The sequence below is a fragment of the Pinus tabuliformis genome, chromosome 5_2 (genome assembly GCF_031772625.1).
Source record: "Pinus tabuliformis cultivar Carrire ecotype Pingquan chromosome 5_2, CPIR1, whole genome shotgun sequence".
Taxonomy (NCBI): domain Eukaryota; kingdom Viridiplantae; phylum Streptophyta; class Pinopsida; order Pinales; family Pinaceae; genus Pinus; species Pinus tabuliformis.
This window is the reverse complement of record NC_142306.1, coordinates 94,634,578-94,660,863: the sequence shown is the minus strand read 5'-3', so window position 1 is coordinate 94,660,863 and position 26,286 is coordinate 94,634,578. Positions and strand designations below refer to the sequence as shown.

The following is a 26,286-nucleotide window of genomic DNA, read 5'->3' as shown; positions in this document are numbered from 1 at the left end:
AAGATCACCAGGTAAATCAGGGTCAATCTACTTCAAGGATGAATAGAGATCACCAAGTAAATTGGGGGCAATATACTTCAAGGATGAACAAAAGCTACAACCAACCACAGGTAAATCATTCTCAATTTTCCTCAATAATGAATGTCTACGGAAACTACAATCACTTCGACGGTAGGCTCGATAATCGCAGGAATTTCTTCAATGCCAATGTTTCTCTTTTCATAACTTTGGACACAAAGCTACTCAATGTGTTGCCTACAAGAACATTATGACTAGAGAAGCACAAAAACAAAGTAGTATGAATGGGATCATGAAAAGCACCTACAATAATTTTTTTCCCTTGAAAATGAAATAGAATGTTCTATTTGTAATAACTTCGGTCATGAAGATTCTAAATGCCGGAGTAGGTTTCGGTAAACAACTCAAAAGGAGCAAGCTTCATTGAGTCCCGAAACATGGAGAAAGAAAGAACCGAAACGAAAAAAATGTGGTATAGCCTTATATGCGGAAGGATAGGAAAATCAGTGGTACATCGATAGTGGATGCTCGAAACATATGATAGGTGATAAAGAAAAACTTCAGTCATATAGTGCCTTAGAAAAGGAAAGGAAGGTCTCATTTGGAAATGACACCCCTGCACTCATAAAAGGTAAAGGTTCTGTTATTTTGAAAGAAAAAGTCAAAGATGGAAATGTTATGTATGTTGATGGCTTAGAGCATAATCTATTGAGTGTCAGTCTAATGTGTGATCAAGGAAATGAGGTAATATTTCGATCAAATGGATGTATTGTTCGTGACCTTCATAGAGGAGAAATAGTTATCAAAGGCATAAAAACTCCAAATAATTTATACATACTCAAGGGAGGACAACAACAATGTTATCTAAGCAAGAATGATGAACACTGGCTATGGCACCAAAGGTTGGGGCATCTAAGCTTCTCTCAGATAAGGAAAGCATGCAAATATCGGGCGGTTCATGATCTCCCTGACATCAGAATTCTTGACAATACTATATGCAAATCATGTTAGTTTGTTAAGCAAACCAGAACACATTTCCCTGAGAAGGAAGGATCAACTAGTAAGCCACTTGAACTTGTCCATACTGATTTATGTGGTCCATCAAGGGAAAGGTCACCTCGAAGAGAAGAATAATTCATATTATTCATTGATGAATTTTCCAGGATGTGTTGGGTAGGACTTCTGAAGCATAAAGATGAAGCTTTTCAAAAGTTCAAAGCATTCAAAGCCTTGGTTGAAAATGAATCAGATCACAGAATCAAATGCCTCAGGTCTAACCGAGGAGGGGAATTTACCTCGGATGAATTTTTCAATTTTTGTGAACAACATGGAATAATAATGGAATTCTCTACTGCAAGAACTCGTCAGAAAAATGGAGTAGTGGAAAGGATGAACATAATGGTTCAAAAAATGGCTCATGCTATGCTTGATGAGTCTAGAACTCCTGCAACCTTTTGGGGTGAAGCTGCATTTGCTGCCATTACTATTCTCAACAAAACAAACGCCTGGGTAAACAGCACTCAAACTCATCATGAACTTTGGTATGGTAAGACTCCTATAGTAAAATACTTCAAAATTTTGGGAAGCAAATGTTACATCAAAAGGAAAGAAGAAAAACTTGGCAAGTTTGAACCTAGAGCAGATGAAGGCATTCTCCTTGGTTACTCTTCTTGAAGTAAAGGATATAAGTGTTAGAATAAAAGACTTGGAAAAATTGTTGAAATTATTGATGTAGTGGTAGATGAAGCAAGAAACAATCCAAGGCAAGTAAAATCCGAAGATTTTGAAGATGATGAGGACTATCCTTCAACATCAAATCAGACTAATGATGAAGAAGAAACTTGTGAGGCACCAGAAGAACAAATAACGGTAGAAGAAAAGACTCCATCTAGATACGTCCAGGAGAATCATCCAGAGACTCAAATTTTGGGGCAGAAAGAGGCAAGTGTACAAACAAGAAGAACTATTTCAGAAGCTTCAAGCTATCTAGCATTACTCTCCTCCATTGAACCATGAAATTTAAGTGAACCATGCAAAGATGAATGCTGCGTCAAGGCCATGAATGAAGAACTTGAGTAGATTGAAAAGAATAACACTTGGGAGTTGGTTCCTAGACCAAATTATAAGAATGTCATAGGGACAAAATGGATATCCAAAAACAAGTTGAATGAAAATGGAGATGTTATTAGAAACAAGGCCGGACTTGTTTGTAAAGGGTATGCTCAACAAGAGGGCATAGACTTTGAAGAAAATTTTGCACCAGTTGCTAGAATTGATGCCATAAAAATGTTCCTTGCGCTTTCTAGCTTTCAGAAGTTCAAAGTATATCAAATGGATGTGAAATCTGCTTTTCTAAATGGAGACTTAGAAGAGGATGTATACATTGAGAAACCAGATGGATTCATCCTTGGGAATGATCCAAAACTTGTACGCAAACTCAAAAAGGCTCTCTATGGCCTTAAACAGGCTCCAAGGGCTTGGTATTTTCGTTTGGACAAATACCTCAATCAACAAGGTTTTTCAAAAGGATCAATAGATAGCAATCTATATATAAAAATTCACAATGATAAATTGCTAATACTTGTTGTGTATGTTGATGATATCATCTTTGGTAGCAATGAAGAAGCAATGAGTCAAAACTTCTCTTTGGTGATGTAGAAAGAATTTGAAATGTCCTTACTTGGTGAGCTCACATATTTTCTTGGTTTACAAGTCCAACAAAACAAAGACGGTATCTTTCTATCACAAACCAAATACCTCAAGCAGATCTTGAAGAAATATGGGATGGGGGATTTGAAACCAGTATGTACCCCTATGGTAACAGGATGTAGCCTCAGCGCAAATGATGAATCAATAGCAGTGCATCAACCAACCTATAGATCAATGATTGGTAGTCTACTGTATCTAACAGGTACCTGACCAGACATCATGCATGTAGTGGGAATAGTTGGAAGATTCCAAGCAAATCCAAAGGAACCACACCTTCAAGAAATTAAGAGAATTTTCAAATATCTTCAAGGAACACAAAACTATGGCTTATGGTATCCTAGAGATACAAATATCACACTTCACGCATATACAGATGCAGGTTGGGTAGGAAGCGTGGATGACAGAAAAACCACTAGTGGTGGTGCATTATTTATGGGTTCCAGATTAGTATCTTGGTTCAGCAAGAAAAAAAGTTCAATTGCATTATCAACAGCTGAAGTAGAATATGTGGTTGTTGCATCTTCTACACACAACTCCTTTGGATGATGCAAACATTGCAAGACATTCAAATCACTTGTACTCCACCTATCTCCATTTTTTGTGATAATACAAGTACAATCAGTATTTCAAAGAATCCTGTCATGCATTCGAAGACCAATCACATACCTATCAAATATCATTTTCTCCGGGAACAAGTGCTTGAACAAAAGGTCAAATTGGAGTATGTTCCCTCCAAGGAACAAGTTGTTGATATATTCACCAAAACATTTCCCAGGGAGACATTTGAATACCTCAAACAGAAGTTGGGAGTAGTCAATGCATCATCTTGCTGTTGAAATTATCTATTTCAGAGAACAATGGTTGTACGCGAGTTTCATGAAGTGTATCCACGTACATACGCAGGTGTTTGTGGACACAGTCGCGTATATTATGGTTTGAAGACAAACAGTGGGGCCTGACTCATGATGAAAAGAGTCTAATATGGTTCTGACAGAGACCACCTGGCATAGGTTCAGGGGGAGCATATAATTCTAATAATGTATTGTTGGCATTATCTTAGAAGATCTTGGTTCAATTTAACAACTGTTTTTGTTTTAGGTGAAACAGGTGCAGAGGGAGATTATGGTTGCCAGTTGGAATGATGATTGACAAATGTTGCTAATGATTGACAATTGCTGATTACTATTATAGTCTTGTATTAGATATTTAGTCTCTATGTCATGTATTTCTTTTATTATCAAGGTCATGTAACGGCCTATGTTGGTTTCCCCACTATGTCTGGGATGGATGATGTAATGTTCTTGTTTTATCATGTGTAAACTTTTGGTGTATCCCCACTTGGTTGGGAGATGGATGGATGTATGAGTCCTTGGTGATAGGAAGGTCATTTATGATGTATAGAGTCATGTTCATTCTTATAGAACATCCTTTTGCAGACCTTGCCTACAGTCAGGGGGATCATGGACAGCATAGCAAAGCAGAGATTTCAGCATGCACTCAGGGGGAGCATAACTGTTTGCACTTGATCACAAAGGGGGAGAATGACTTTGAGTGACTTGGGGTTACCATCAAGTCTAAAGGGGGAGATTGTTGGCATTATGACACAGGTTTGGCGCTATGACACAGGTGTTGTCCTTGATGCCAAGTCACTCAAATGATAGATCATAGTTCAGGCTCTCAGAATGAAGGAAAAAGAGATATACGTAGGTTCCTCTTAACCAAGTCGCGTATACATGCGAGATCACCGGTCAAAAGGCGCGTATACGTATGCATGCAATTTCATGTAAGGCAAAGCAGGTACATGTGGGAAAACTTATTTTTGGTCCATGGTATTTAGTACTTGGTATTTGGACCTATGGTTTTGGACCATGGTATCTCATCCGAAGTGTTGAACCCAGGTATTGAGTCCATGGTATTGATTCTCTATGGTTTTAGACCATGGTATTGAGTAAGGCCCAGACTATAAAAGGAGAAGGAGATCATTAGGCAAAGGAATTCACTCAAGCATTGAATATCTTATGAGGAGCAAGATCTAGAATACTGGTCATTGGGTTATGGTGCATAGCTAGATCTAAATCAAGGAGGAATCTGAGCACAAGAAGAAGGATAAGTTCTATTGATAGGTCAATATCTTAAGGCTTGAAGAGAAGTATCTTTGTGTGATTTTGATCTGTTATTTTTGGCACATGACTTGATCTATAAATCTGATGATCTGGGTATTACTGATGTCTAAATATCTGAAAAGGGTAAGATTATCTTTTATAGATCTGTATGCAGGTTCGACATAGCAGAGGCGCGTATGAACGTTGGTTCATTAATTCAAAACAACGTATATGCAGGTTGTACTTAATACAACAGCGTATGCACTTAGGTTATGCATATTGAAGTAGCATACATCTCATGAAATATGTTTTAGCTACTTCTGTTTATTGCTACAATGTTCTGGATTCAAGATTGGTTTCTGGTTATTGTTAATTTATTCTGGTTATAGCATTCAGAGAAGTAATTGGTTGATTCAATTTTGAATGAAGAAAAAGAGATTGGTTAATGTAGATACATTTGATGTTTGATTGGTGTTATTGATGGATCCAGTTTGAAAATTTATGAAACGTGGTCCCTCAAAGAAAAGAGAAGGTTGGAGCCTTCCGTAGGTCAGCACCTACGTACTAGTACATGAGCTGGTACAAGAGCTAAGGGGGTTGTAGCTCCCTTCTAGGAGAAGCTAGAGAACGAGAGAAGGTTGTATCCTTCTGTAGGTAGAAACCTGTGTACTGGTATAAGATTGCACCAGTACATAAATATTGTAAAAAGAAGTTTCTTATTAAAAGAAGATAGAGACAAATTGCAGCAGGTGGTTTTCACCCACATTGGGTTTCCACCTTATATCTTGTGTTCTTGTGTCACTGTCTGATTTGTTTTACTGTTCTTGGTTACTATATATATGACTCTGATGCACAGATTAATGATCGAAATCTGAAGAATAAATCAAATTATAAGTCTGTAGGTTATATGCTAGTTTACTTAACTATAGTTGTGTATATACGTAGTTTTCACTAACTGAAGTAGCGTATACAAATCTGATTGTGAAATGAAAAATAATTGACTTGATAATACTGATTCACCCCCCCCCTCTCAGTATTATTTCCAACACTAACAGATTTTGAATAGGAGGATCAAACATGCTCTTAACAATGTAAACTTTGAAACCGGAACTATAGACTCAAAATGGGAACTCTAGCCAAAAAACCCTGGAAAAACATCAAAAACAGTGTTAAAAACGAAAAGTGTTTATATTGGAATGATGATTTTTGTTTTTTAGGGTCAATTTTGAACATGTTTTAAAAATGGCAGTGACTACAAAATTTTCGTGCAAAATATAGCTTGAAAATGAAAAAGTGACGATACTGAACGATGATTTTTTTTTAGGGTCAATTTTCTAACTTTTTAAAAAATGCTAGTAAAACAAAATTTTTATGTGCCAAACAAAGTTATTTATGAGGAGAAAAACACATTAATGTTTTTGGTAGAATATCATTTTTCTTTCCTAAGTATAAATTCAACATGTTCTCAACCATAATATGCTAGATACAAAAGAAATGGAAAATCTTTCAACTATAAAATTAAAAAACCATGACATTATGAACAAATTACATCACTAAATGAATTAAAGAGTCATTATTTGTATATTGAATAAAACATACATTATATCTCTAATTTAATATTACATTGTAGATATTTTAAACAATAAAATTTATCATAATTAAGACATATAATCCAACAACATAAAAATGCCTTGTAACTTCTCATTTAACACCATATGGAAATCATAAATTTTATTTCAAGATACGATGCATACATCAGTTATATAAACTCTCCTAAACAATTATTCAAAATCACTCATATTTCCTTGCACACCATCAAAATTCACATCTTCAGATGAGTGACTGGATGCTGACGAAGATGTTCCATATTCTTCTCTTTCATCAACTAGTGCCCCATCTGAGTCCACATGCATGCCCATCATTTCAGGTTTCAAAATTATTCCAGATCTGCGACTGGTTTCAATAGACTCCCATCTCAACACTGTTCCTTCTCGTAACAACCTTTTCAGAATCTCTATCATCTTGAAGCGAAGAGTTCCTCCCTTTTTTAAATTGAATTCATAAACAAGTATGTCAACATCCTCCAATTTTAATATGTCTGTGCGGCGGTGATTTATATTTGTACCCTTTCTTTTTCTCTTTCTGCCATTTTTTTTGTCAACTACCATCACTAGCTTATAAACACCATTGAATGGGTGTGTATTTGTGGCATACCAATGTACTTCAACACTTGTAACATCCTCATTTTCTGTAAAGACCATTATAACTTTAGCAACCCAGAATGGATAGCAATTGGGATCTCCATCTGCTAGCATTGCGATCATGCAACCATCCTTAATATCCTGTACTGAACCCTTGTAAAGGTCTTCCATGGCTTCATGTTGTGCACGAGATCTTCTGGAACCAATATACATCTCTCTTTCCTCTACCTGTGAAGAATTAATAATACCTTGAGATTGTTGCTATTCAACAATGTTTATTTCCTCGTGTTCATTCAACACATTTTGTGGCCAAATAAATGGATTTTTAAAAGGTATATCTTCATTTTTTGTTGTTGAAATGATATCACTTTGATTATTGAAAAATGACTCCCACCAAACTGAATCAACAATGTCAATGTACTCATATGTATATCTAAAACATTGTTTAATTTCTTCTAGGCAATCAGAATTATTTATACCTCTATTTTGTCTGTGTGCATTATGAACTTCACCAACTGATTATAATAACAATATTTTTTATGCAAATATTGGATGATCTGGAATGGACTTCAAAAAATGCAAACCTGATGACGGTGCCCATTTTGTAGTAGTTGAATACTTCTTGCCCCATATTAGTGTTTTCGCATCAATTTTTTTGATACAAAATTGATGTTGGAAGCCAATGTCATTAAGTTGTTCAATGCATTTCCCATCACCATATGATCCCAGAATAGACCTTCGCATGTCAACAGTTTCTTCCAACACATCAAAAGTAGGCTCTGGCATGTATGATTTCTTAATACGTTCAATTAGTGATGGCAAGCTCCCAACTTCCTTCCTGCTCAATGTGACTGAAAAACGACTGAACATCTAATCAATATGGTCATGGGTTTGCCCAACAAGAAGGAAACCAACCTTTAGCTTTCGAAAAATTCTTAATTCAACAAGCATGTTTAGATATCGAAAAACAACCTGATTTTTGTTTTCACGGCAAGTGTTGTCCAATTGTAGATACAAAACTTCAGGAAGATTACCAGACCAATGAGAAATCACATCATGAATTATGGTTATGTTCAGATTTGCATCATTATGAATATCTGGAGTTGTGCGGTACACCCTTGGCAACATTTTCCCATTAAAGACCATACAACTAACCAAGTGAAACTCAATAAAATTTTCCTCCTATAAATATTTTGGTGTGCGAACAAAATGTGGTAAAAGTGTTTTCTTCTAGTCCATACCATCAATTATCAAACCCAAATATTTATTCGGATTATCATAACACTTCATTCGATGCTTGTACAACTTATTCCTTTCGTTTTTTTGTTGTTCGAGATGCTCCTGATGTTCTTTGACAATTAAATCTACACAACATAAAAGAAAGTCATTAAGAAATACGTTTTCATAGTTGATGACTCTACAATTTTAAAAGTTAAAGTTATGAATGCTTACCTCTTTTTGGCCCTTCACATTTGTCCCTTTTTTATTGAAGAGAAGCACATGTACTGCAAATCCCCATCCTTGTCTTCTTAGGAATATGGACATTGTTGAATTCTTTCTTCCATACCTTCATAAAATATTGATATGTAATAAACCAGCCATGTCCCTCAAGACCTTCTACATATTCTTTGTATAAGTTGTAGATTTCGTGTCTTGAAAAATTATCTGGAAGATGTATTATCTCTCTATTTGGCATACACTCTTCATGCTTTGAAAAGAAATCTTTCATCCATGACATTGCAATATTTGATAATGGCCCAAACTATCTTTTATGACATACTTCTAAATAAAATGTGGGATCCTTTTCCAAATTTTCTTGAATTGTCGAGAGACGAAAATTCCCAATCGAATGAAACATTTTGAAAGCTTTTCTATAGATAAATAAAGTCCTAATATTATAATTATAACCTGACAATGTAGATTGCATGCACCCAACTAAATATGAATTTTGCATGCTTTTATTCATTGAAAAATATCTCTTCCGGCTCTCTAATGCAAATTTGAAATCCATATGGTTCAAGCAATCTTTTTGGAAACATTCACTTGAAATGAGAGCACTGATAGAACTTCTTCTTGTCATGTATTCTACTCCACCCCTTGTATAACTACAACAACATGCATTGATATGAAAAGGTATGCTCCTACTCCTCGATACAATATTTCTTGGCAACATCTCCATCATTGGATCATCATTTGTATAAGGATTTTCATCATCACTAAGAGGAATGTTATCCACACTATGATCAGCTGTGCTTTTCAAATATTGACTTGGTGGATATTCTTCATCATCCCCTTCTTCAGTGCTGCTATCATAGTCCTTAGAATTCAGACTGAATGGAAAATTTGACTCGATGCTTAATGGATATTCTTCCTCATGTGCATTGTCAGTGCTACTCTCATAGTCCATAGAATTAGGACTACGTAAAAAATGTGACTATTTACTTATTGAAGATGCTACATCATGTCCTTTGTCACTGCTACCTTTATACTAATCAGAATTAGGACTAAGTGCATCATCCTGTCCTTCATCACTGCTGCTCTCATAGTCCTTAGAATTAGGACTAAGAGGACACTGTGACACTCCATTCTTTTGAAATCCATCATCATGCTCTTCATGATTGTTGCTCTCGTAGTCCTTAGAATTAGGACTAAGTGGACACCGTGACACTCCAATATTTTCAAATTCATCATCCTGCTCTTCATCATTGTTGCTCTCATAGTCCTTAGAATTAGGACTAACTGGACACTGTGACACTCCATACTCTTGAAATTCACCATCATGCTCTTCATCACTACTACTCTCATAGTCCTTAGAATTAGGACTAAGTGGACACTTTGACACTCCATTCTTTTTAAATTCGTTATCACGCTCTTCATCACTGCTGCTCTCATAGTCCTTAGAATTAGAACTAAGTGGACACCGTGACGCTCCATTATTTTGAAATTCGCCATCATGCTCTTCAAAACTACTACTCTCCTAGTCCTTAGAACTAGGACTAAGTGGACACCATGACACTCCATTATTTTGAACTTCACCATCATACTCTTCACCATTGTTGCTCTTATAGTCCTTAGAATTAGGACTAACTGGACACCGTGATAATCTATTCTTTTGAAATTTGTCATCAAGCTCATCATAGCTGATGCTCTCATAGTCCTTAGAATTAGGACTAAGTGGAATATGTGACTCCTTATTTATTTGAAATTCTCCATCGCCTCTTTCATCAGTGCTGCTCTCATAGTCCTTAGAATTAGGACTAGGTGGAAGAATTGACTTTCTGTTCATGGTGGAAGAATTCCCGCTATATTCATCAATATGAATAGAGTTGTTACGCGATGAAGATGTTGATGGTGTATAAATAGAAACTTCACTATCAAAATAATCCATCCCTTTCAAATAGAAGATGTTGAATGATACAAATGGAGAGTCTCCTAAAGATATTATATAGCTTAGAGAATGAAATTTTCCCTCCAAAAATTTTCCCTCCAAAAAGTTTCGCGAAAATATTTCCCTCCAAATAGTTTGTTAGATTTATTAACCTTCATTATTTTACTCTACAATTTATTGAAAAATGTAAACTAAATTTTTTATCAAATAAATCATTAAAATTAAAATTGTAAGCTACAACTTCTACATTAATTATTTTAATAGTTAAAGTATATAATACTTACTAAATAATTGAATGTTTTTTTTTAATTTTTGTAATATATTCTAAAACAAATTAATCCCACATTCACCCCACTGCAAAACAATTCTACAGTATTCTCTTTATCATATTTTAAAACAAATTATCCCACATTAACCATACAGTAAAACATCCCCGTAATTTCACTTATATAATAAATTACATTATCACTATTACTCACATCACATCTACGTTTTCTGAAGTTCGTTGAAAGACTTGTGAATTTGTGAAGTAGCTACATTGCTATCAACAACATATTCAACGAATAATTCTCACAATTGAAAGGTAAGTTAAATTTTTTCCTCGAAAATTTTCATATTAAATTAGTTTAATGAAGAAGATTTTTTTTTTAAATTAATACTTTTTCTGAGCCAAAATAAAAATTACGTAAGTCGTGAGCATGGTGAGCCCAACCAAACTCAATTGCCCAACAGCTGTGGGTGAACTGTCGTGGTGTCGCCGGGGTGGGCGGGTAGGGCGGGTGGGCGGGCAGGGTGTGAGGGCGCAAATGGGGCGGTAGGGGGTGTGGGGGCAGGTGGGGTTGTGTCACCCACCCCTGCGGCCTGCCTGCCCACCACAGGGGTTGGGCAATTCTCAAAATCACCCAACCACCCTGGCGGGCAGGCGGGCCGCTGCAACCCCACCCACCCCCACACCCCCTACCGCCCCCCCGCCCCACCACACCCTCAACCCCTACACCCACAACCCGCCCCCCTACCTCCCCCCCCAACATCCTGCCCCCTCAATGCCACCGTCACGCCCTAGCACCACCCCCCCAGACTCCTCACCCCCACATCCCCACACGATCCCTGTACCCTTCCATGGCCACCCGCACCCGCCCCCCTTACACCCCAACCCGCCCACGCGTCCCCTCCACCCACACTGGCCCCCTCACCCATAACTCCATCCCCAACTACCGTCTCCCCACACAACCCCTCACACCCACCCACCCCCCCCCACACCCACCCCCACACTCACCCACCCCCCCGCCCCTTCAAACCCACCGCCCCCCCCCTCCCGCCCCCTCACACCCACCCGTCCCTGCCCCTCACACCCACCTACCCCCCCTCCACCCCCTCACAGGCACCCACCCTACCTCCTGCCCCCTCACACACCCACTCACACATAGCCCTCACACTCTCGCCCACATACCCCACCCCACCCCCACCTACCCTCCCCCACCCTCCCGCATGTCCCACCCGGCCTCCCCCGGCCTCCTCGCCCACACCCACAACCTCACCTACCGTCCCCCCCATGCCCCACATAACCACCCTCCCCACCTGCCCTCACCCACCCCGCCCATCCCTTCACCCGCCCTCCCCACCCCCACTCGCCCACCCCGCCCACCCCTTCACCCACCCTTTCTCCCTACCCACGCCTGCCGCCTCCCCCACACTCCCTCCCCCCCCACGCCCGCCCCCTCACCCGCCCTCCCTCCCTGCCCATGCCCACCCCCTCACCCGCCCGCCCTCACACCCCACATGCCCTCCCTCACAACCCACCCATGCCTGAACCCGTGCTACCCACCTGCGCCCACCCCCACCCTCCCCACCTACTCGAACCCACTCTCCCCACCAGCCCGCAACACCCATCCTTGCCTGCGCTTGCCCGCCCTCGGCCGTGCCCACCCGTGCCACCAACTCCACCCGCCCTTGCACCCATCCCATTTGCCCTCCCTCTCCCACCTACCCTCACTCACTTTCCCACCTTCCTTACCTCGCCTGCATGCCCTCCCTACCCTCACCCGCTCTCCCTGCCCCCACTCATGCCACCCTGGCGGCCCGCCGGCCAGACCACGTAGTGGCTTGGCGATTCTAGGAATCACCAAGCCACCGTGCGAGCGAGCTGCCTGGGTGGCACGAGGTGGGCGGCGTAGCCCCACCCCGTGCCACCATGTCGGTCCGCCCACTCGACTGTGGGGGTTGGGCGATTCCCAGAATCGCCCAAACCACCGCGGTCGTACGAGCGGGCGGTCAAGGTCGCGTTGGGTGGGGCTACAGTGCCCACCTTGCGGCACCCCGGCGGCCCGCCCGCTTGGCCGTAGTGGTTGGGCGATTCCCACCCATCCATCCTCCCCCTCCCCGATTGCCCACCCACTCTGCCCTCCCCGCCTACCTGGCCTGCCCCTCTTCGCCCACCCACCCTGCCCTCCCCGCCCTCCCTACCGGCCTAGCCTCTCCCACCCCGCCCGCCGACCCACCCCGGCCTCCCCCACCCCGCCAACCCACCCTACCGTGCCTCCCCCTCCCCACCCACCCACCCACTCCACCCTCCCCATCCACCCGACCCCCCCCCACCACGCCCACCCACCCTGCCCTCCTTGCCCGCCTACCCAGCCCGCCCGCCGGCCACCCACACTTGCCCGACCTTCCCCTCCCTGCCCGTCCTCGCCCGCCCTCCCCATCCGCCCTCGCCCACCCCACCTAGGTTCGCCCCACCCACCCACCCTCACCCACCCCGCCCACTGGCCTACCCGCCCTCACCTGCCATCGCCCATGCCCACCCACCCGCTCGCGCGCCCATGCCTGCCCGATCGCCCACCCTCACCCCGCCCACCCACCCACCTACCCGCCCTCACTAGCCCCACCCTCGCCCACCCGGCCCGCCTACCCTCGCTCGCCCGCCCTCAACCGCTCACCCCACCTGCACCCACCCACTCACCCGCACCCGCCCTCACCCGCCACCCTCCGCCCCCCCTCAACCTGCCTGCCCCACCCCCCACTGCCAACCCCGTGCGCCCGCCTGCCCACACCTGTGCACCCCGACTACCCACACCCGCCCGGCCCACCCTCTCGCCCTCACCCGCCTAGCCTACCCTCTTGCCCTCACCCACCCGGCCTGCCTTCCCTCAACCACCCGCCGACCTCACCTACGCTCCCCACCCCGCCATCCCTCACCGCCCTCCTGCCCGCCGACCCACCCGCCCAGCACCGACCCGCCCGCCCGCCTGTTAATGGTTGTTGGGCAATTCCAAGAATTGCCTAGCCACCCCTAAGGGGCAAGCGAGCTGCCTAGGTGGTGCAGTGTGGAGCGGCTGCAACCCCATCCTGCGCCACCCTAGCGGTCCGCCCGTCCGCCCCTAGAGGTCGCGTGATTCTCGGAATTGCTTGCCACATCCTCGAATGGCCAGGGTGGTGTCGGTGGGCTTCTACCATTTCTTCTGATATTGATTTCCTTCTTCTTCTTCTTCAATATACCCCTCAAGGGGGACGCTGAGGGGTAAATTAAATATGGAGAGGGAGATCTATATCAAGAGAAATGGTAGAAATTGTCGCAGCCCCCCTCATGCAACCCTGCCTGGCAGGCAGCCTAGGTGGTGCAAGGGGAAAGCTGTGGCAACCCCCCGTACCAGCCTGGTGGCCTCCACGCAGGCGAGTGGGCCACTGGTGTGGCATGGTGGAGGTTATGGCAACAACTCCTACAATTTCTCTCCCCATTGATCTCCTTCTCCATCTTCAATCTACCCCTCAGCCTCTCCCCTAAGGGGTGGATTGAAAACAGAGAAGGAGATCAATGTGGGGAGAAATGGTAGAAGTTGTTGCCACTGCCTCCCCCCCCCGCCACCTCGGCGGCCCGCCTGCCCGTGGGGTGGCAGACAATTTTCTTAGTGTTAATATTTTTTAATTTCAATTATTTGATTATAAAAATAAAAAAATTTATGATATATTTTTGTTGTTAATTTAAGTTAATATGTTTTTGTTATTTACTGATTTATGTGTTTCTATTTTTCAGGAAATGGCATCAAAGAAGATTTCTATGAATCTTTTTGGACCAAAGACTCTTAAAGGTTCATCTTCAAAAAAACATTGGTGAACGAACTCCACCTAAGCTCATGGCTATAATCTCTCAAGTGCCTCAAATGATAAGAAGATGATTTTAGACTGGAAGAATTCAAAAGAGGTGAAATTTCCATCAAGAATCTGGTATGTGAAAGAAAGAGAAAGCCAAAATGTGAATATATATATATATATATATATATATATTGATATACTGAATGATAATGGAATTTATGAGGTGATGGGAAGAGTCATAGATATGTGTTTGGTACCAGACACTGAAGTTGTTTACATACTTACAAAAGCTCCCAAGTCACATGAAAGGATTAAATACCAATTATCATATTCATTGTATGACATGAGAGAGGTATCTACAAAGTTGTGTAAACAAATCGTAAATGAGATGAAACAAAACATCGTATGTATTGTTATTTATATTTGTATTTTGTATTCTTGAAAGTGTCTCGCTATATTTTTTAACTTTGTTTTTATTGACATATGATATTTTGTTTGGCATAATTTTGTTGAAAGTTGTTCAATTAGGTTGGGAGGCATTCATTTCATAGAGCATGATATCATGAAAGTTGTCAGCAGTTTTTACTCAGTGTTAGAAGAAGATATGGAAAACAAGCAAAATGTAGTAATTGATGATGGTACAAAACTACATCCAAAGAATAAGAAAAAAAAGGCCTCTGGTGGATAAATCTACCAAGGGTAGACAAGTTACTTTTGAGGACGATGAAGTTGAAACTGATAGTAAAGCATATGTTGCCATTACTGAAGATGACATTGAGACTGAGAAGAGTCGTAAAAGACCAAAAGTAACAATGTCCAAAAATAAATCCATTGAGAATGTTATGATGAAGAAAAGTAAAGTTGAAGATTTTGAAGTAGTCATTACCAACAGTCAAGAACCTAGTGAAACATTAAAAGAAAGTAGAGAAATCATTACACTAGGAGCTAATTTAGAGGACGGCATTATCAAAACAAAATAAAATGTCATTTGACAGAATTTGACATGGAGAAACTTAATTGATGCTAGTCATACATTTCAGATTAATGTGAGACAAACCTATAAGGCAAGTGAAGGACAATGTCAATATCAAGTCAGAAAGCCACATCATCTACATGTTCACAACTTGAAGACATTGATGAGGTACACTCCATATGCTTATGTGGTTAGTTATGTGCTTCTTGTTGATCCACTTCAAGTTCCCAACAAAGAAGCATTTGATAAGTCAAAATGTTTTGAATACAATTATTATGTGCTTGGGGGGAACCATTCTATAGAAGCTCAAAGATAATTGATGGATGAATATCCTAATAACCCACATTTTGAAACAATGAAATGCATCATTTATGCTAGTTTATCAAATATAGAAGCAAAGTTAGTGGCATGGGATCATAATTCAGATAATGAATATAGGATGTCTATGATTTTCATCCAAAGGGTTAGATTTATTCATAGTGAATTTCAAGAAAAATGTGGTGGGGATAGGATAAATGTTACTGTAGATTTTCGAAAGGAATTTTGTATGGAAATATGCTATCAAATTGAAGAGAAAACCAATTCAAAAGGTGGAAAATGCAACAAATTTAGTGATTTATTCAGAGGTGTTGATAACATTTTCCAATTGGCTTTTAGAACTGGAGATGTTTGGAAGTTGATTGATGAGATTTTTAGCATGTGGGAAGACATTGGCATTAAAAACCAGAGGGTCAAAAATTCTAAGCCATTGATATGTAGCAACAGTAAATCAACTCATGAAATGAAGCATCTTCTAGATGATATGACTATCACACCTTAGAGAGTGATGCAAGGAGTGAAAGATGGAAAAATTTTCAAAACAATATTATCTCTGTGAGGTCAGGGGAATTACCATTGGAGGAAATGTCTTAAGAATTTCAAAAGTAAGTTTGTTGAATTATTTTTATTTATTTCTAGATTATAATTATCTTTTATATAAAACATGTTGTTCTTGGTAGTATTTGTTATACATATCATTATATTAAGTTTTGTTACTTTATCTATGCAGTCACAAAGTTTATATGAAAATTCAAGAACAAATGGTTAGATTGTTGAATGAAGATAGTTGGGATGATGTTATACGCAACTATCCAGATTCAATTTCTACATCAACATTAAAAACTTTTTATCTTGCATTTAAAAAGGTATCTTGATTTATACATTCATTTTTATTCATCTGTGTAATATTTTTAATTTATAACTTACACGTATATTTGTTTATTTTATAAAATATGAGGAAGGATGATAATGGAGCACTAGATAGTTTCAAAACCTTTATTGAAAAAATAAAGATCAAAAGACTAAGGAAGCAATGTATTAAGAATGTTGAACTTGATCCAACTCTTAATCACTTCATTTGGAATGGGCTAGACACTATTCAATATCAAGTAATACAAGGTGACTGTGAAGACATTGCTAAACTCATACCTAAAAGGGATTATGCCCTAGTTATTGCAGATATTCCCCATGGTTTCAATATTCCAAACATTGACTATGATAGTGACCCTTATACTTATCAAGCTCTTAGTAAAGTGGTTGCGGGATTTGTAGAAGTCACATCATCACCATTATGGAGATTTACGACATTTCTTTCAGACACACAATTGGCAATTATATTGTCAAGCTTCAAGGGGAAAACAAATTCAAGGATGCAACTTACATGGTAAGACATTTAAAATGTATATTTGATTAATGTTGAAAAATTCATTTTTGTACAAGTTAGTTGAACTTTTACTATTTCATGTTACAGGCAAAAGTCAAATCTTCTTAATAATGAATATCAACAATTTATAAATGATTGTGAGTTCATTCATATTGATAGTTAGGCAAAAGATGATAGCAATATGTCTATGATTTTTAATTGGGTAGACAGAAAGAGTTATAGCCAAATACTGAATTATGATGTTGTTCTGAGAAAACTAGCATATGAAGACAAAGAAGCAAAAGGAGAGATAGTTAGCATTTATCAAAAACCACAATTGAGGTCAATAAGCTCTCATCATCGGATCTCGCATGCTCTAGCGTGGAGGAGAGTGGCCAACGGTCCAATCTATTCGCGACTGGAGATCTGATCTCTTCCAAACCTAACCGTAATTTTCTTTCTCCTCTTATCTCTGATGGTAAGCTGCCTGAAGATAATCTCCATTCGAATCTGAAGGTTATGGTAGACAGTTTAAAGAACAGTGATGTCTGCAATTTGCGTCCAGGGCATGGTTATGATACGCAGGTTTCTACTGCTGAATGTCCTAGACGTGGTTGTGAGACGCAGATTTCCTGTATTGTTGGTTATAAAACATAGGTTCCCTCTATTGCTGGTCCACCGAAATGTGCTTCCTTCTGCTGTCTGGGTAAGGAATACCGTTGCGCCGATCTACAGGCTCCCTTACATAATCTCGGTGACAGTGCTATATGCAGCTCTTCCTCAGGGCACGGGGATGGTTCACCGTCACCCCCTCCATGTTCTTCCCTGCTAGTTATCTCTAATCCGGCTATAAAAACTGGTTTTGAGTCATCTGAGCAGGTGATTGATGGTTTGGCTGTAGCCGCGGCTGATAAATCTGTTCATGAGCCATCCGATCAACTGAGTGATGACTTGGCTCCCGTCGTTGGATCTACCTCTCAGTTGTCTGATCAGCAGATTGGTGACTTGGCTCCGCTCGTTAATACAACCCGCCCAGGTGATAGCGCAGTCCTCCCCCTTTCTCATTTCAACTCGTTTCGTTTTGATTCTCATTCTCATTATAATTATAATTATAAATATAATAAGGGGAGTGATTATAATTATAAAGATATGAATTGTTATAAAAACATCAACGATTATAACAATGACTTTAAGTTTGATGATCATGATATTAACAATTATAAAAATGATAATGTGAATGAATATAGGAATTTTAATAAAAACATCAACCGGTTTGATAATGACTTTAAGCATGATAATAATTATAATAACGATTTTATCAATTATAATATTAGTAATAATGATATTTATATTAACAACAATAATAATAATAATAACTATAATAATATTATAATAATAACAATAACAATATTAATATTAATATTAATAATTACTATTATAATAATGATATTAATAACAATAATAATAATAGTAATAATTATATTAATAATGAGTTGGATGGTTCTACTGATGGTAACTTTAGGGGTAGAATAAATTGTAATATAAATAATAAGGTTATTAATTTGTCCAGTTTTTCTTTTCCCCCTGCTGTGTTTAATGTTTTATGTAAGGGGTTAAATTTTGCCTTAGCCCCTAAGAAGATTCCTATGGAGTATATTATTTGTGACATAGAGTTCGGGAATAAGGGTTTACCTGATAATATTAAAAACACTATCAGGCAGGATTGTGCAGTAATCTTGAGGAAGGCAAAGCCCCCTAAGAGCAACCTTAGCAAGGAGGAATTGGTAGCTCTTAGATCCTTAAACCAGAACAATGATATCGTTGTTCTGAAAGTCGACAAAGGTGGGGTTGTTGTCATTCTCAACAAAGTCGATTACCGCAGTAAGATGTTGGATCATCTTTATAACAGTGGAAGCTATAAAAAGCTTCCCAAAAACACTTTAAAGAAGATTTCTAAGAATGTGGCACTTACCATTAAATCCTGTAAATCTTTGTGTGACTTGCACTATAAGCTCATTGAGAGCAGTCCCATAACTCCTAGGATTTATGGACTTCCTAAGATCCACAAAGAAGGAGCTCCCCTTAGGCCCATTGTCAACACCATTGGTGGGCCTACCTATCTTCTTGCTAAGTTCCTTGCCTTCAAGCTTAAGCCCCTAGTTGGTCGTACAGAGTCCTTCGTCAAAGACTCTGCTTCCTTTATTAAGGAGCTCAAGGATGTTAAGCTTGACCCCGAGGACATCCTTGTTAGTTTTGATGTTGTTTCCCTGTACACCTGCATCCCTATAAATGAGGCTATGGAGGTGGTCAACCGCCTAACTGATCCTGATACTGCTCGATTAGTGGATATCTTCCTAACCTCCACCTTCTTTAGTTTTGAAGGAGAGTTCTTTAAGCAAACCTGTGGTGTTGCCATGGGCTCCCCCCTTTCCCCTGTGGTTGCTAATCATTTTATGGAAGATTTTGAATCCAAGGCCATTAGCTCGGCATGCTTCCTGCCAAAGCTTTGGAAGAGATATGTAGATGACACTAATGTCATCTGGTCTCATGGCCAAGAGGAATTGGATCTCTTCTTTGATCATCTCAACTGTCAATCGTCAGCCATTAAGTTCACCAAAGAACAGGAAGTCAATGGTTGCCTCCCATTCCTTGATATTCTTATTTCTAAGAATAGTGATGGTTCCCTCTCCCACCAAGTGTTTCGAAAGAAAACACATACGGAGCAGTATCTTCATGCCAATTCCCACCATTTCCCGGCCCAGAAGTTGGGTGTTCTTAACACCCTAGCTACTCGGGCCCTTAGGATCTCTGATGAAAAAAGCTTTGAGAAAGAGAAATCCCACCTCCTTAATGTTTTTGTTGAGAATGGTTACAGCAAGTACCTGGGTCGGAAAGCTTTCCTCAAAGCTGCCAAAAATTCATTGGCTAAAAGAGAACCGAAAGAGCGGGTCCCAGGTGTCCATCTTCCTTATGTACAGGGGACCACGGATAAGATTGCTAGGATTCTTAAGAGGCATAATGTCCCCTCGACCTTTAGACCCCTCAACACCATCCGTAAATCCCTCAGATCTGTGAAGGATCCTATCAACCTTAAGGACATGAAAGGGGTTTATATTATTCCTTGTTCCTGTGGGGCACCCTATATTCGTGAGACTGGTCGCTCCATTAGTCAAAGGATTATTGAGCATGCAGCTGACCTCAGGCATAGGAGAACCAAGTCTTCCGCTTTAGCTGAGCATGCAGAGAGCACCAATCATCATGTCTGCATAGAGGAGGCGAGTGTTATCGCTAGGGTTTCGCAATTCCATCACCGAAAATTTTGGGAAGCCCTTGAAATTGAGAAAGGACTGAACAATCTCAATAGAGAGGACGGATGGAAGATAAGCAACTGCTGGATCCCAGCCCTCTCTTCCTAATTGAAGGATTATGATTTTTATTAGTTAACTTATTTAACTTGATAATCTTTTCTTGTTACGTATTATTATTATTATTATTATTATTATTATTATTATTATTATTGATTTATTTATTTTTATTTTTATTTTATTTATTTATTTATTTTTTATTTATTTTTATTTATTATTATTATTTATTTATTATTATGGTTATTTGTTACGTTCTAATTAATTAAATAATTTATTTTTATTTAATTTTTATTTATTTATTTATTTATTTTAGTACCTTTTTTAACCAGCTTCTTTAATTTACATACATTAATATTTATTTATGTATTTTTATTTTTTATTACCACGTTCCAATTATTTTTATTTTTTTAAGTTACCTCGTTCCTATATTTTTATTAATTCTAACTAACTTTTATTAACAATCTATTATTATAATCTTTATAATTATTAATTATTAAATAAATAAATGAATTAGTTTTTTAACTAACCATTAACACCAATTAAAATTATTTTATTTATTAAAAATTGAATAATAATAATAATAATAATAAATAAATAATATTAATAATAATATTAATAATTTGACCCTAGTCCCAAGGTCAAAATTAGTCATTGGTCGAATTAGCCATTGGAGACTCTTCTCAGACTATTTAACATGCTAAGCTGGATCTGTTTCTTCAACTTGTCTTGACCGTGAACCACACTAGTTGGTTCGAAACGCGTCGACAAATGATATTCTATGTGATTTACGTTGAAGAATCTCTCATAAATTGATATGGATCACAGAAGCCTCAATTCGACAATCGAATCCCTGCACGGAAAAGCCATCGCAACCAAGGTTCATCAATTTGAACGGGCACGCTTGCAGGTTTCAAAGTTGAAGACAGATCTAGCATTTCTTAAAAGATGTAGGGACTCCTCCGTCATCCCTGTTTTCGCTCATATTAATCATCGCCTTCACACTCCTCAGAACCATCAGGTTTTCCTGAGGGCTAGTCTGGCTCTATTAAGGGTTGAAATCAACAAGATTAGAAGATCCCTTAATCAACTCTCTCTTAATCTCTTGGGTTTACATCTGATGCTTGCGAATTTAATTCCCGCCTCCCTTTGGGCCAGAATAGATGCGTGTTCGGCATTAAAATCTCTACGGTTAGAAGAGATTCGGAAGCAGAAGCAGGCCTCTAAGTTTCAAAGGTTAGCGCTGAAATCTTCGGACGTTGTTTCACATAGCCGTATTTCTGCGTTTCAGAAGTCTGCGTTGAAAGAGTGGGTATCTGGTGGGTCTTCCGATTTGGTCCCTCATGAGGATAACTCTGCAATCACTAACATTGAGGCCAATCCGCTCTCATCATCAGATCTCACATGCTCCAGCATGGAGGAGAGTGGCCAACAGTCCAATCTATTCGTGGCTGGAGATCTGATCTCTTCCAAACCTAACTGTAATTTTCTTTCTCCTCTTATCTCTGATGGTAAGCTGCTTGAAGATAATCTCCATTCGGATCTGAAGGTTATGGTAGATGGTTTAAAGAACAGCGTTGTCTGCAATTTGTGTCTAGGGCATGGTTGTGATACGCAGGTTTCCACTGCTGAATGTCCTGGACGTGGTTGTGAGACGCAGATTTCCTGTATTGCTGGTTATAAAACGCAGGTTCCCTCTATTGCTGGTCCACCGGAATGTGCTTCCTTCTGCTGTCTGGGTAAGGAATACCGTTGCGCCGATCTACGGGCTCCCTTACATAATCTCGGCGACAGTGCTGTATGCAGCTCTTCCTCAGGGCGCGGGGATGGTTCACCGTCACCCCCTCCATGTTCTTCCCTGCTGGTTATCTCTAATCCGGCTATCAAAACTGGTTTTGAGTCATCCGAGCAGGTGATTGATGGTTTGGCTCTAGTCGCGGCTGATAAATCTGTTCATGAGCCATCCGATCAGCTGAGTGATGACTTGGCTCCCGTCGTTGGATCTGCCTCTCAGTTGTCTGATCAGCAGATTGGTGACTTGGCTCCGCTCGTTAATACAGCCCGCCCAGGTGATAGCGCAGTCCTCCCCCTTTCTCATTTCAACTCGTTTCGTTTTGATTCTCATTATAATTTTAATTATAATTATAAATATAATAAGGGGAGTGATTATAATTATAAAGATACGAATTGTAATAAAAACATCAACGGTTATAACAATGACTTTAAGTTTGATGATCATGATATTAACGATTATAAAAATGATAATGGGAATGACTATAGGAATTTTAATAAAAACATCAACTGGTTTGATAATGACTTTAAGCATGATAATAATTATAATAACGATTTTATCAATTATAATATTAGTAATAATGATATTTATATTAACAATAATAATAATAATGATAAATATAATATTAATAATAATTATAATAATAACAATAATATTAATATTAATATTAATAATTACTATTATAATAATGATATTAATAACAATAATAATAATAGTAATAATTATATTAATAATGAGTTGGATGGTTCTACTGATGGTAACTTTAGGGGTAGAATAAATTGTAATATAAATAATAAGGTTATTAATTTGTCCAGTTTTTCTTTTCCCCCTGCTGTGTTTAATGTTTTAAGTAAGGGGTTAAATTTTGCCTTAGCCCCTAAGAAGATTCCCGTGGAGGATATTATTTGTGACATAGAGTTCGGGATTAAGGGTTTACCTGATAATATTAAAAACACTATCAGGCAGGATTGTGCAGTAATCTTGAGGAAGGCAAAGCCCCCTAAGAGCAACCTTAGCAAGGAGGAATTGGTAGCTCTTAGATCCTTAAACCAGAACAATGATATCGTTGTTCTGAAAGCCGACAAAGGTGGGGATGTTGTCATTCTCAACAAAGTCGATTACCGCAGTAAGATGTTGGATCATCTTTATAATAGTGGAAGCTATAAAAAGCTTCCCAAAATCCCTTTAAAGAAGAATTCTAAGAATGTGGTGCTTACCATTAAATCCTCTAAATCTTTGTGTGACTTGCACCATAAACTCATTGAGAGCAGTCCCATAACTCCTAGGATTTATGGACTTCCTAAGATCCACAAAGAAGGAGCTCCCCTTAGGCCCATTGTCAACACCATTAGTGGGCCTACCTATCTTCTTGCTAAGTTCCTTGCCTTCAAGCTTAAGCCCCTAGTTTGCCGTACAAAGTCCTTCGTCAAAGACTCTGCTTCCTTTATTAAGGAGCTCAAGGACGTTAAGCTTGACCTCGAGGACATCCTTGTTAGTTTTGATGTTGTTTCCCTATACACCTGCATCCCTATAAATGAGGCTATGGAGGTGGTCAACTGCCTAACTGATCCTGATACTACTCGATTAGTGGAGATCTGCCTAACCTCCACCTTCCTTAGTTTTGAAGGAGAGTTCTTTGAGAAAACCTGTGGTGTTGCCATGGGCTCCCCCCTTTCCCCTGTGGTTGCTAATATTTTTATGGAAGATTTTGAATCCAAGGCCCTTAGCTCGGTACGCTTCCTGCCAAAGCTTTGGAAGAGATATGTAGATGACACTAATGTCATCTGGTCTCATGGCCAAGAGGAATTGGATCTCTTCTCTGATCATCTCAACTGTCAATCATCAGCCATTAAGTTCACCAAAGAACAGGAAGTCAATGGTTGCCTCCCATTCCTTGATATTATTATTTCTAAGAATAGTGATGGTTCCCTCTCCCACCAAGTGTTTCGAAAGAAAACACATACGGAGCAGTATCTTCATGCCAATTCCCACCATGTCCTGACCCAAAAGTTGGGTGTTATTAACACCCTAGCTACTCGGGCCCTTAGGATCTCTGATGAAAAAAGCATTGAGAAAGAGAAATCCCACCTCCTTAATGTTTTCGTTGAGAATGGTTACATCAAGTACCTGGGTTGGAAAGCTTTCCTCAAAGCTACCAAAAATTCATTAGCTAAAAGAGAACCGAAAGAGCGGGTCCCAGGTGTCCATCTTCCTTATGTACAGGGGACCACGGATAAGATTGCTAGGATTCTTAAGAGGCATAATGTCCCCTCGACCTTTAGACCCCTCAACTCCATCCATAAATCCATTAGATCTGTGAAGGATCCTATCAACCCTAAGGACATGAAAGGGGTTTATATTATTCCTTGTTCCTGTGGGGCACCCTATATTGGTGAGACTGGTCGCTCCATTAGTCAAAGGACTAGTGAGCATGCAGCTGACCTCAGGCATAGGAGAACCAGGTCTTCCGCTTTAGCTAAGCATGCAGAGAGTACCAATCATCATGTCTGCATAGAGGAGGCGAGTGTTATCACTAGGGTTTCGCAATTCCATCACCGAAAATTTAGGGAAGACATTGAAATTGAGAAAAGACCGAACAATCTCAATAGAGAGGACGGATGGAAGATAAGCAGCTGCTGGATCCCAGCCCTCTCTTCCTAATTGAAGGATTATGATTTTTATTAGTTAACTTATTTAACCCCATAATCTTTTCTTGTTACGTATTATTATTATTATTATTATTATTATTGATTTATTTATTTTTATTTTTATTTTATTTATTTATTTATCTATTTATTTATTTTTATTTTTTATTATTCTTTTTTTATTATTATGGTTATTTGTTACGTTCTAATTAATTAACTAATTTATTTTTATTTATTTATTTTAGTACCTTTTTTAACCAGTTTCTTTAATTTACATACATTAATATTTATTTATGTATTTTTATTTTTATTTTTTATTACCACGTTCCAATTATTTTTATTTTTCTAAGTTACCTCGTTCCTATATTTTTATTAATTCTAACTAAATTTTATTAACAACCTATTATTATAATCTTTATAATTATTAATTATTAAATAAACCCCGGATGCGGGTGATTAAATGTTCGAAGGACATTCGGGCGGCGTTTCATGTGGGCATCTGTCAGCTCGCATACGCCACGAGTAAGTTCACTTGGGAAGGGGAACGGGCCTGCATAACCACATTAATGCGGCCATTATGGTGTTCATCTGCCGTCATTATCGCCGCGTCTTGCTGCTCCTTAAACGCTCATCGCATTCCAGCTCCAATTCGTTCTGCCATCGAGGTTTCACCTGCAGTTCTGGGCGTTTCTCTGCATCCCGTTGCAGGGGTTGACAGCACTGTTAGTGTCTAGAGATTGTATGGTTATTGGGAGGTTCTACAATTACCCAGCACACAGCAAGCCAACATGCGGCACGAAAGAGTCAGGCTACTGAGCAGAAGGGGGGGCTCTGGTGTTCGAGCTGTCTCGCAGCGCTCCTCTGACACTCTGGAACCTGAACAGCGAAGTCCTTCGTCAACGAGGAGTGGCAGAGGAAGGGGTCGCGGTAGATCGGGAGAGGTGGTAAGTGAGCTTGTCGCTCACCAGACAGCGCGGTATCGCTTCCCTTGCTCGTTCGACAATGCCATTTTTATTATTTCTGTCTCTATTGAAAAGCTTGAAGACAACAGCAATTTGGGAGCGGCCCAAGCTATTGAACCTATGGAGAAGAGAATTGCAAACCCGGAGGAGCACCTGCGCTCAGTCTCGGAGGATGCTTCGTCTCCAATTCTGGCAAACCCCGCTGGCCCAGGTGTGTCCGTGTGTGGCGATCCCACCGGCTCGGTTGCTCCTCATTCGGACTCGGAGGACCTTCTTCGGTACAGGTGTCTGGTTGTTGAGGAGCCCTATACCACAGATGATGACTAGCCTAGCTTATTCTGGTTTTGTTGCTATGTTTTGGCTC

At 39.9% G+C, this 26,286-nt stretch overlaps 1 protein-coding gene across 1 annotated transcript in view; it reads left to right on the top strand.

Annotated features, from left to right (window-relative positions):
- LOC149157682 (uncharacterized) overlaps positions 1–22,689 on the top strand; it is a 74,931-nt gene extending 52,242 nt beyond the window's left edge. The window contains exons 2-4 of the mRNA XM_089433759.1: positions 17,819–18,197; positions 21,687–22,592; positions 22,682–22,689. Of these exons, the coding sequence (XP_089289885.1) occupies positions 17,819–18,197; positions 21,687–22,592; positions 22,682–22,689 (1,293 nt within the window). The remainder of the gene's footprint in view (positions 1–17,818; positions 18,198–21,686; positions 22,593–22,681) is intronic.
- The last annotated feature ends 3,597 nt before the right edge of the window (positions 22,690–26,286 follow it).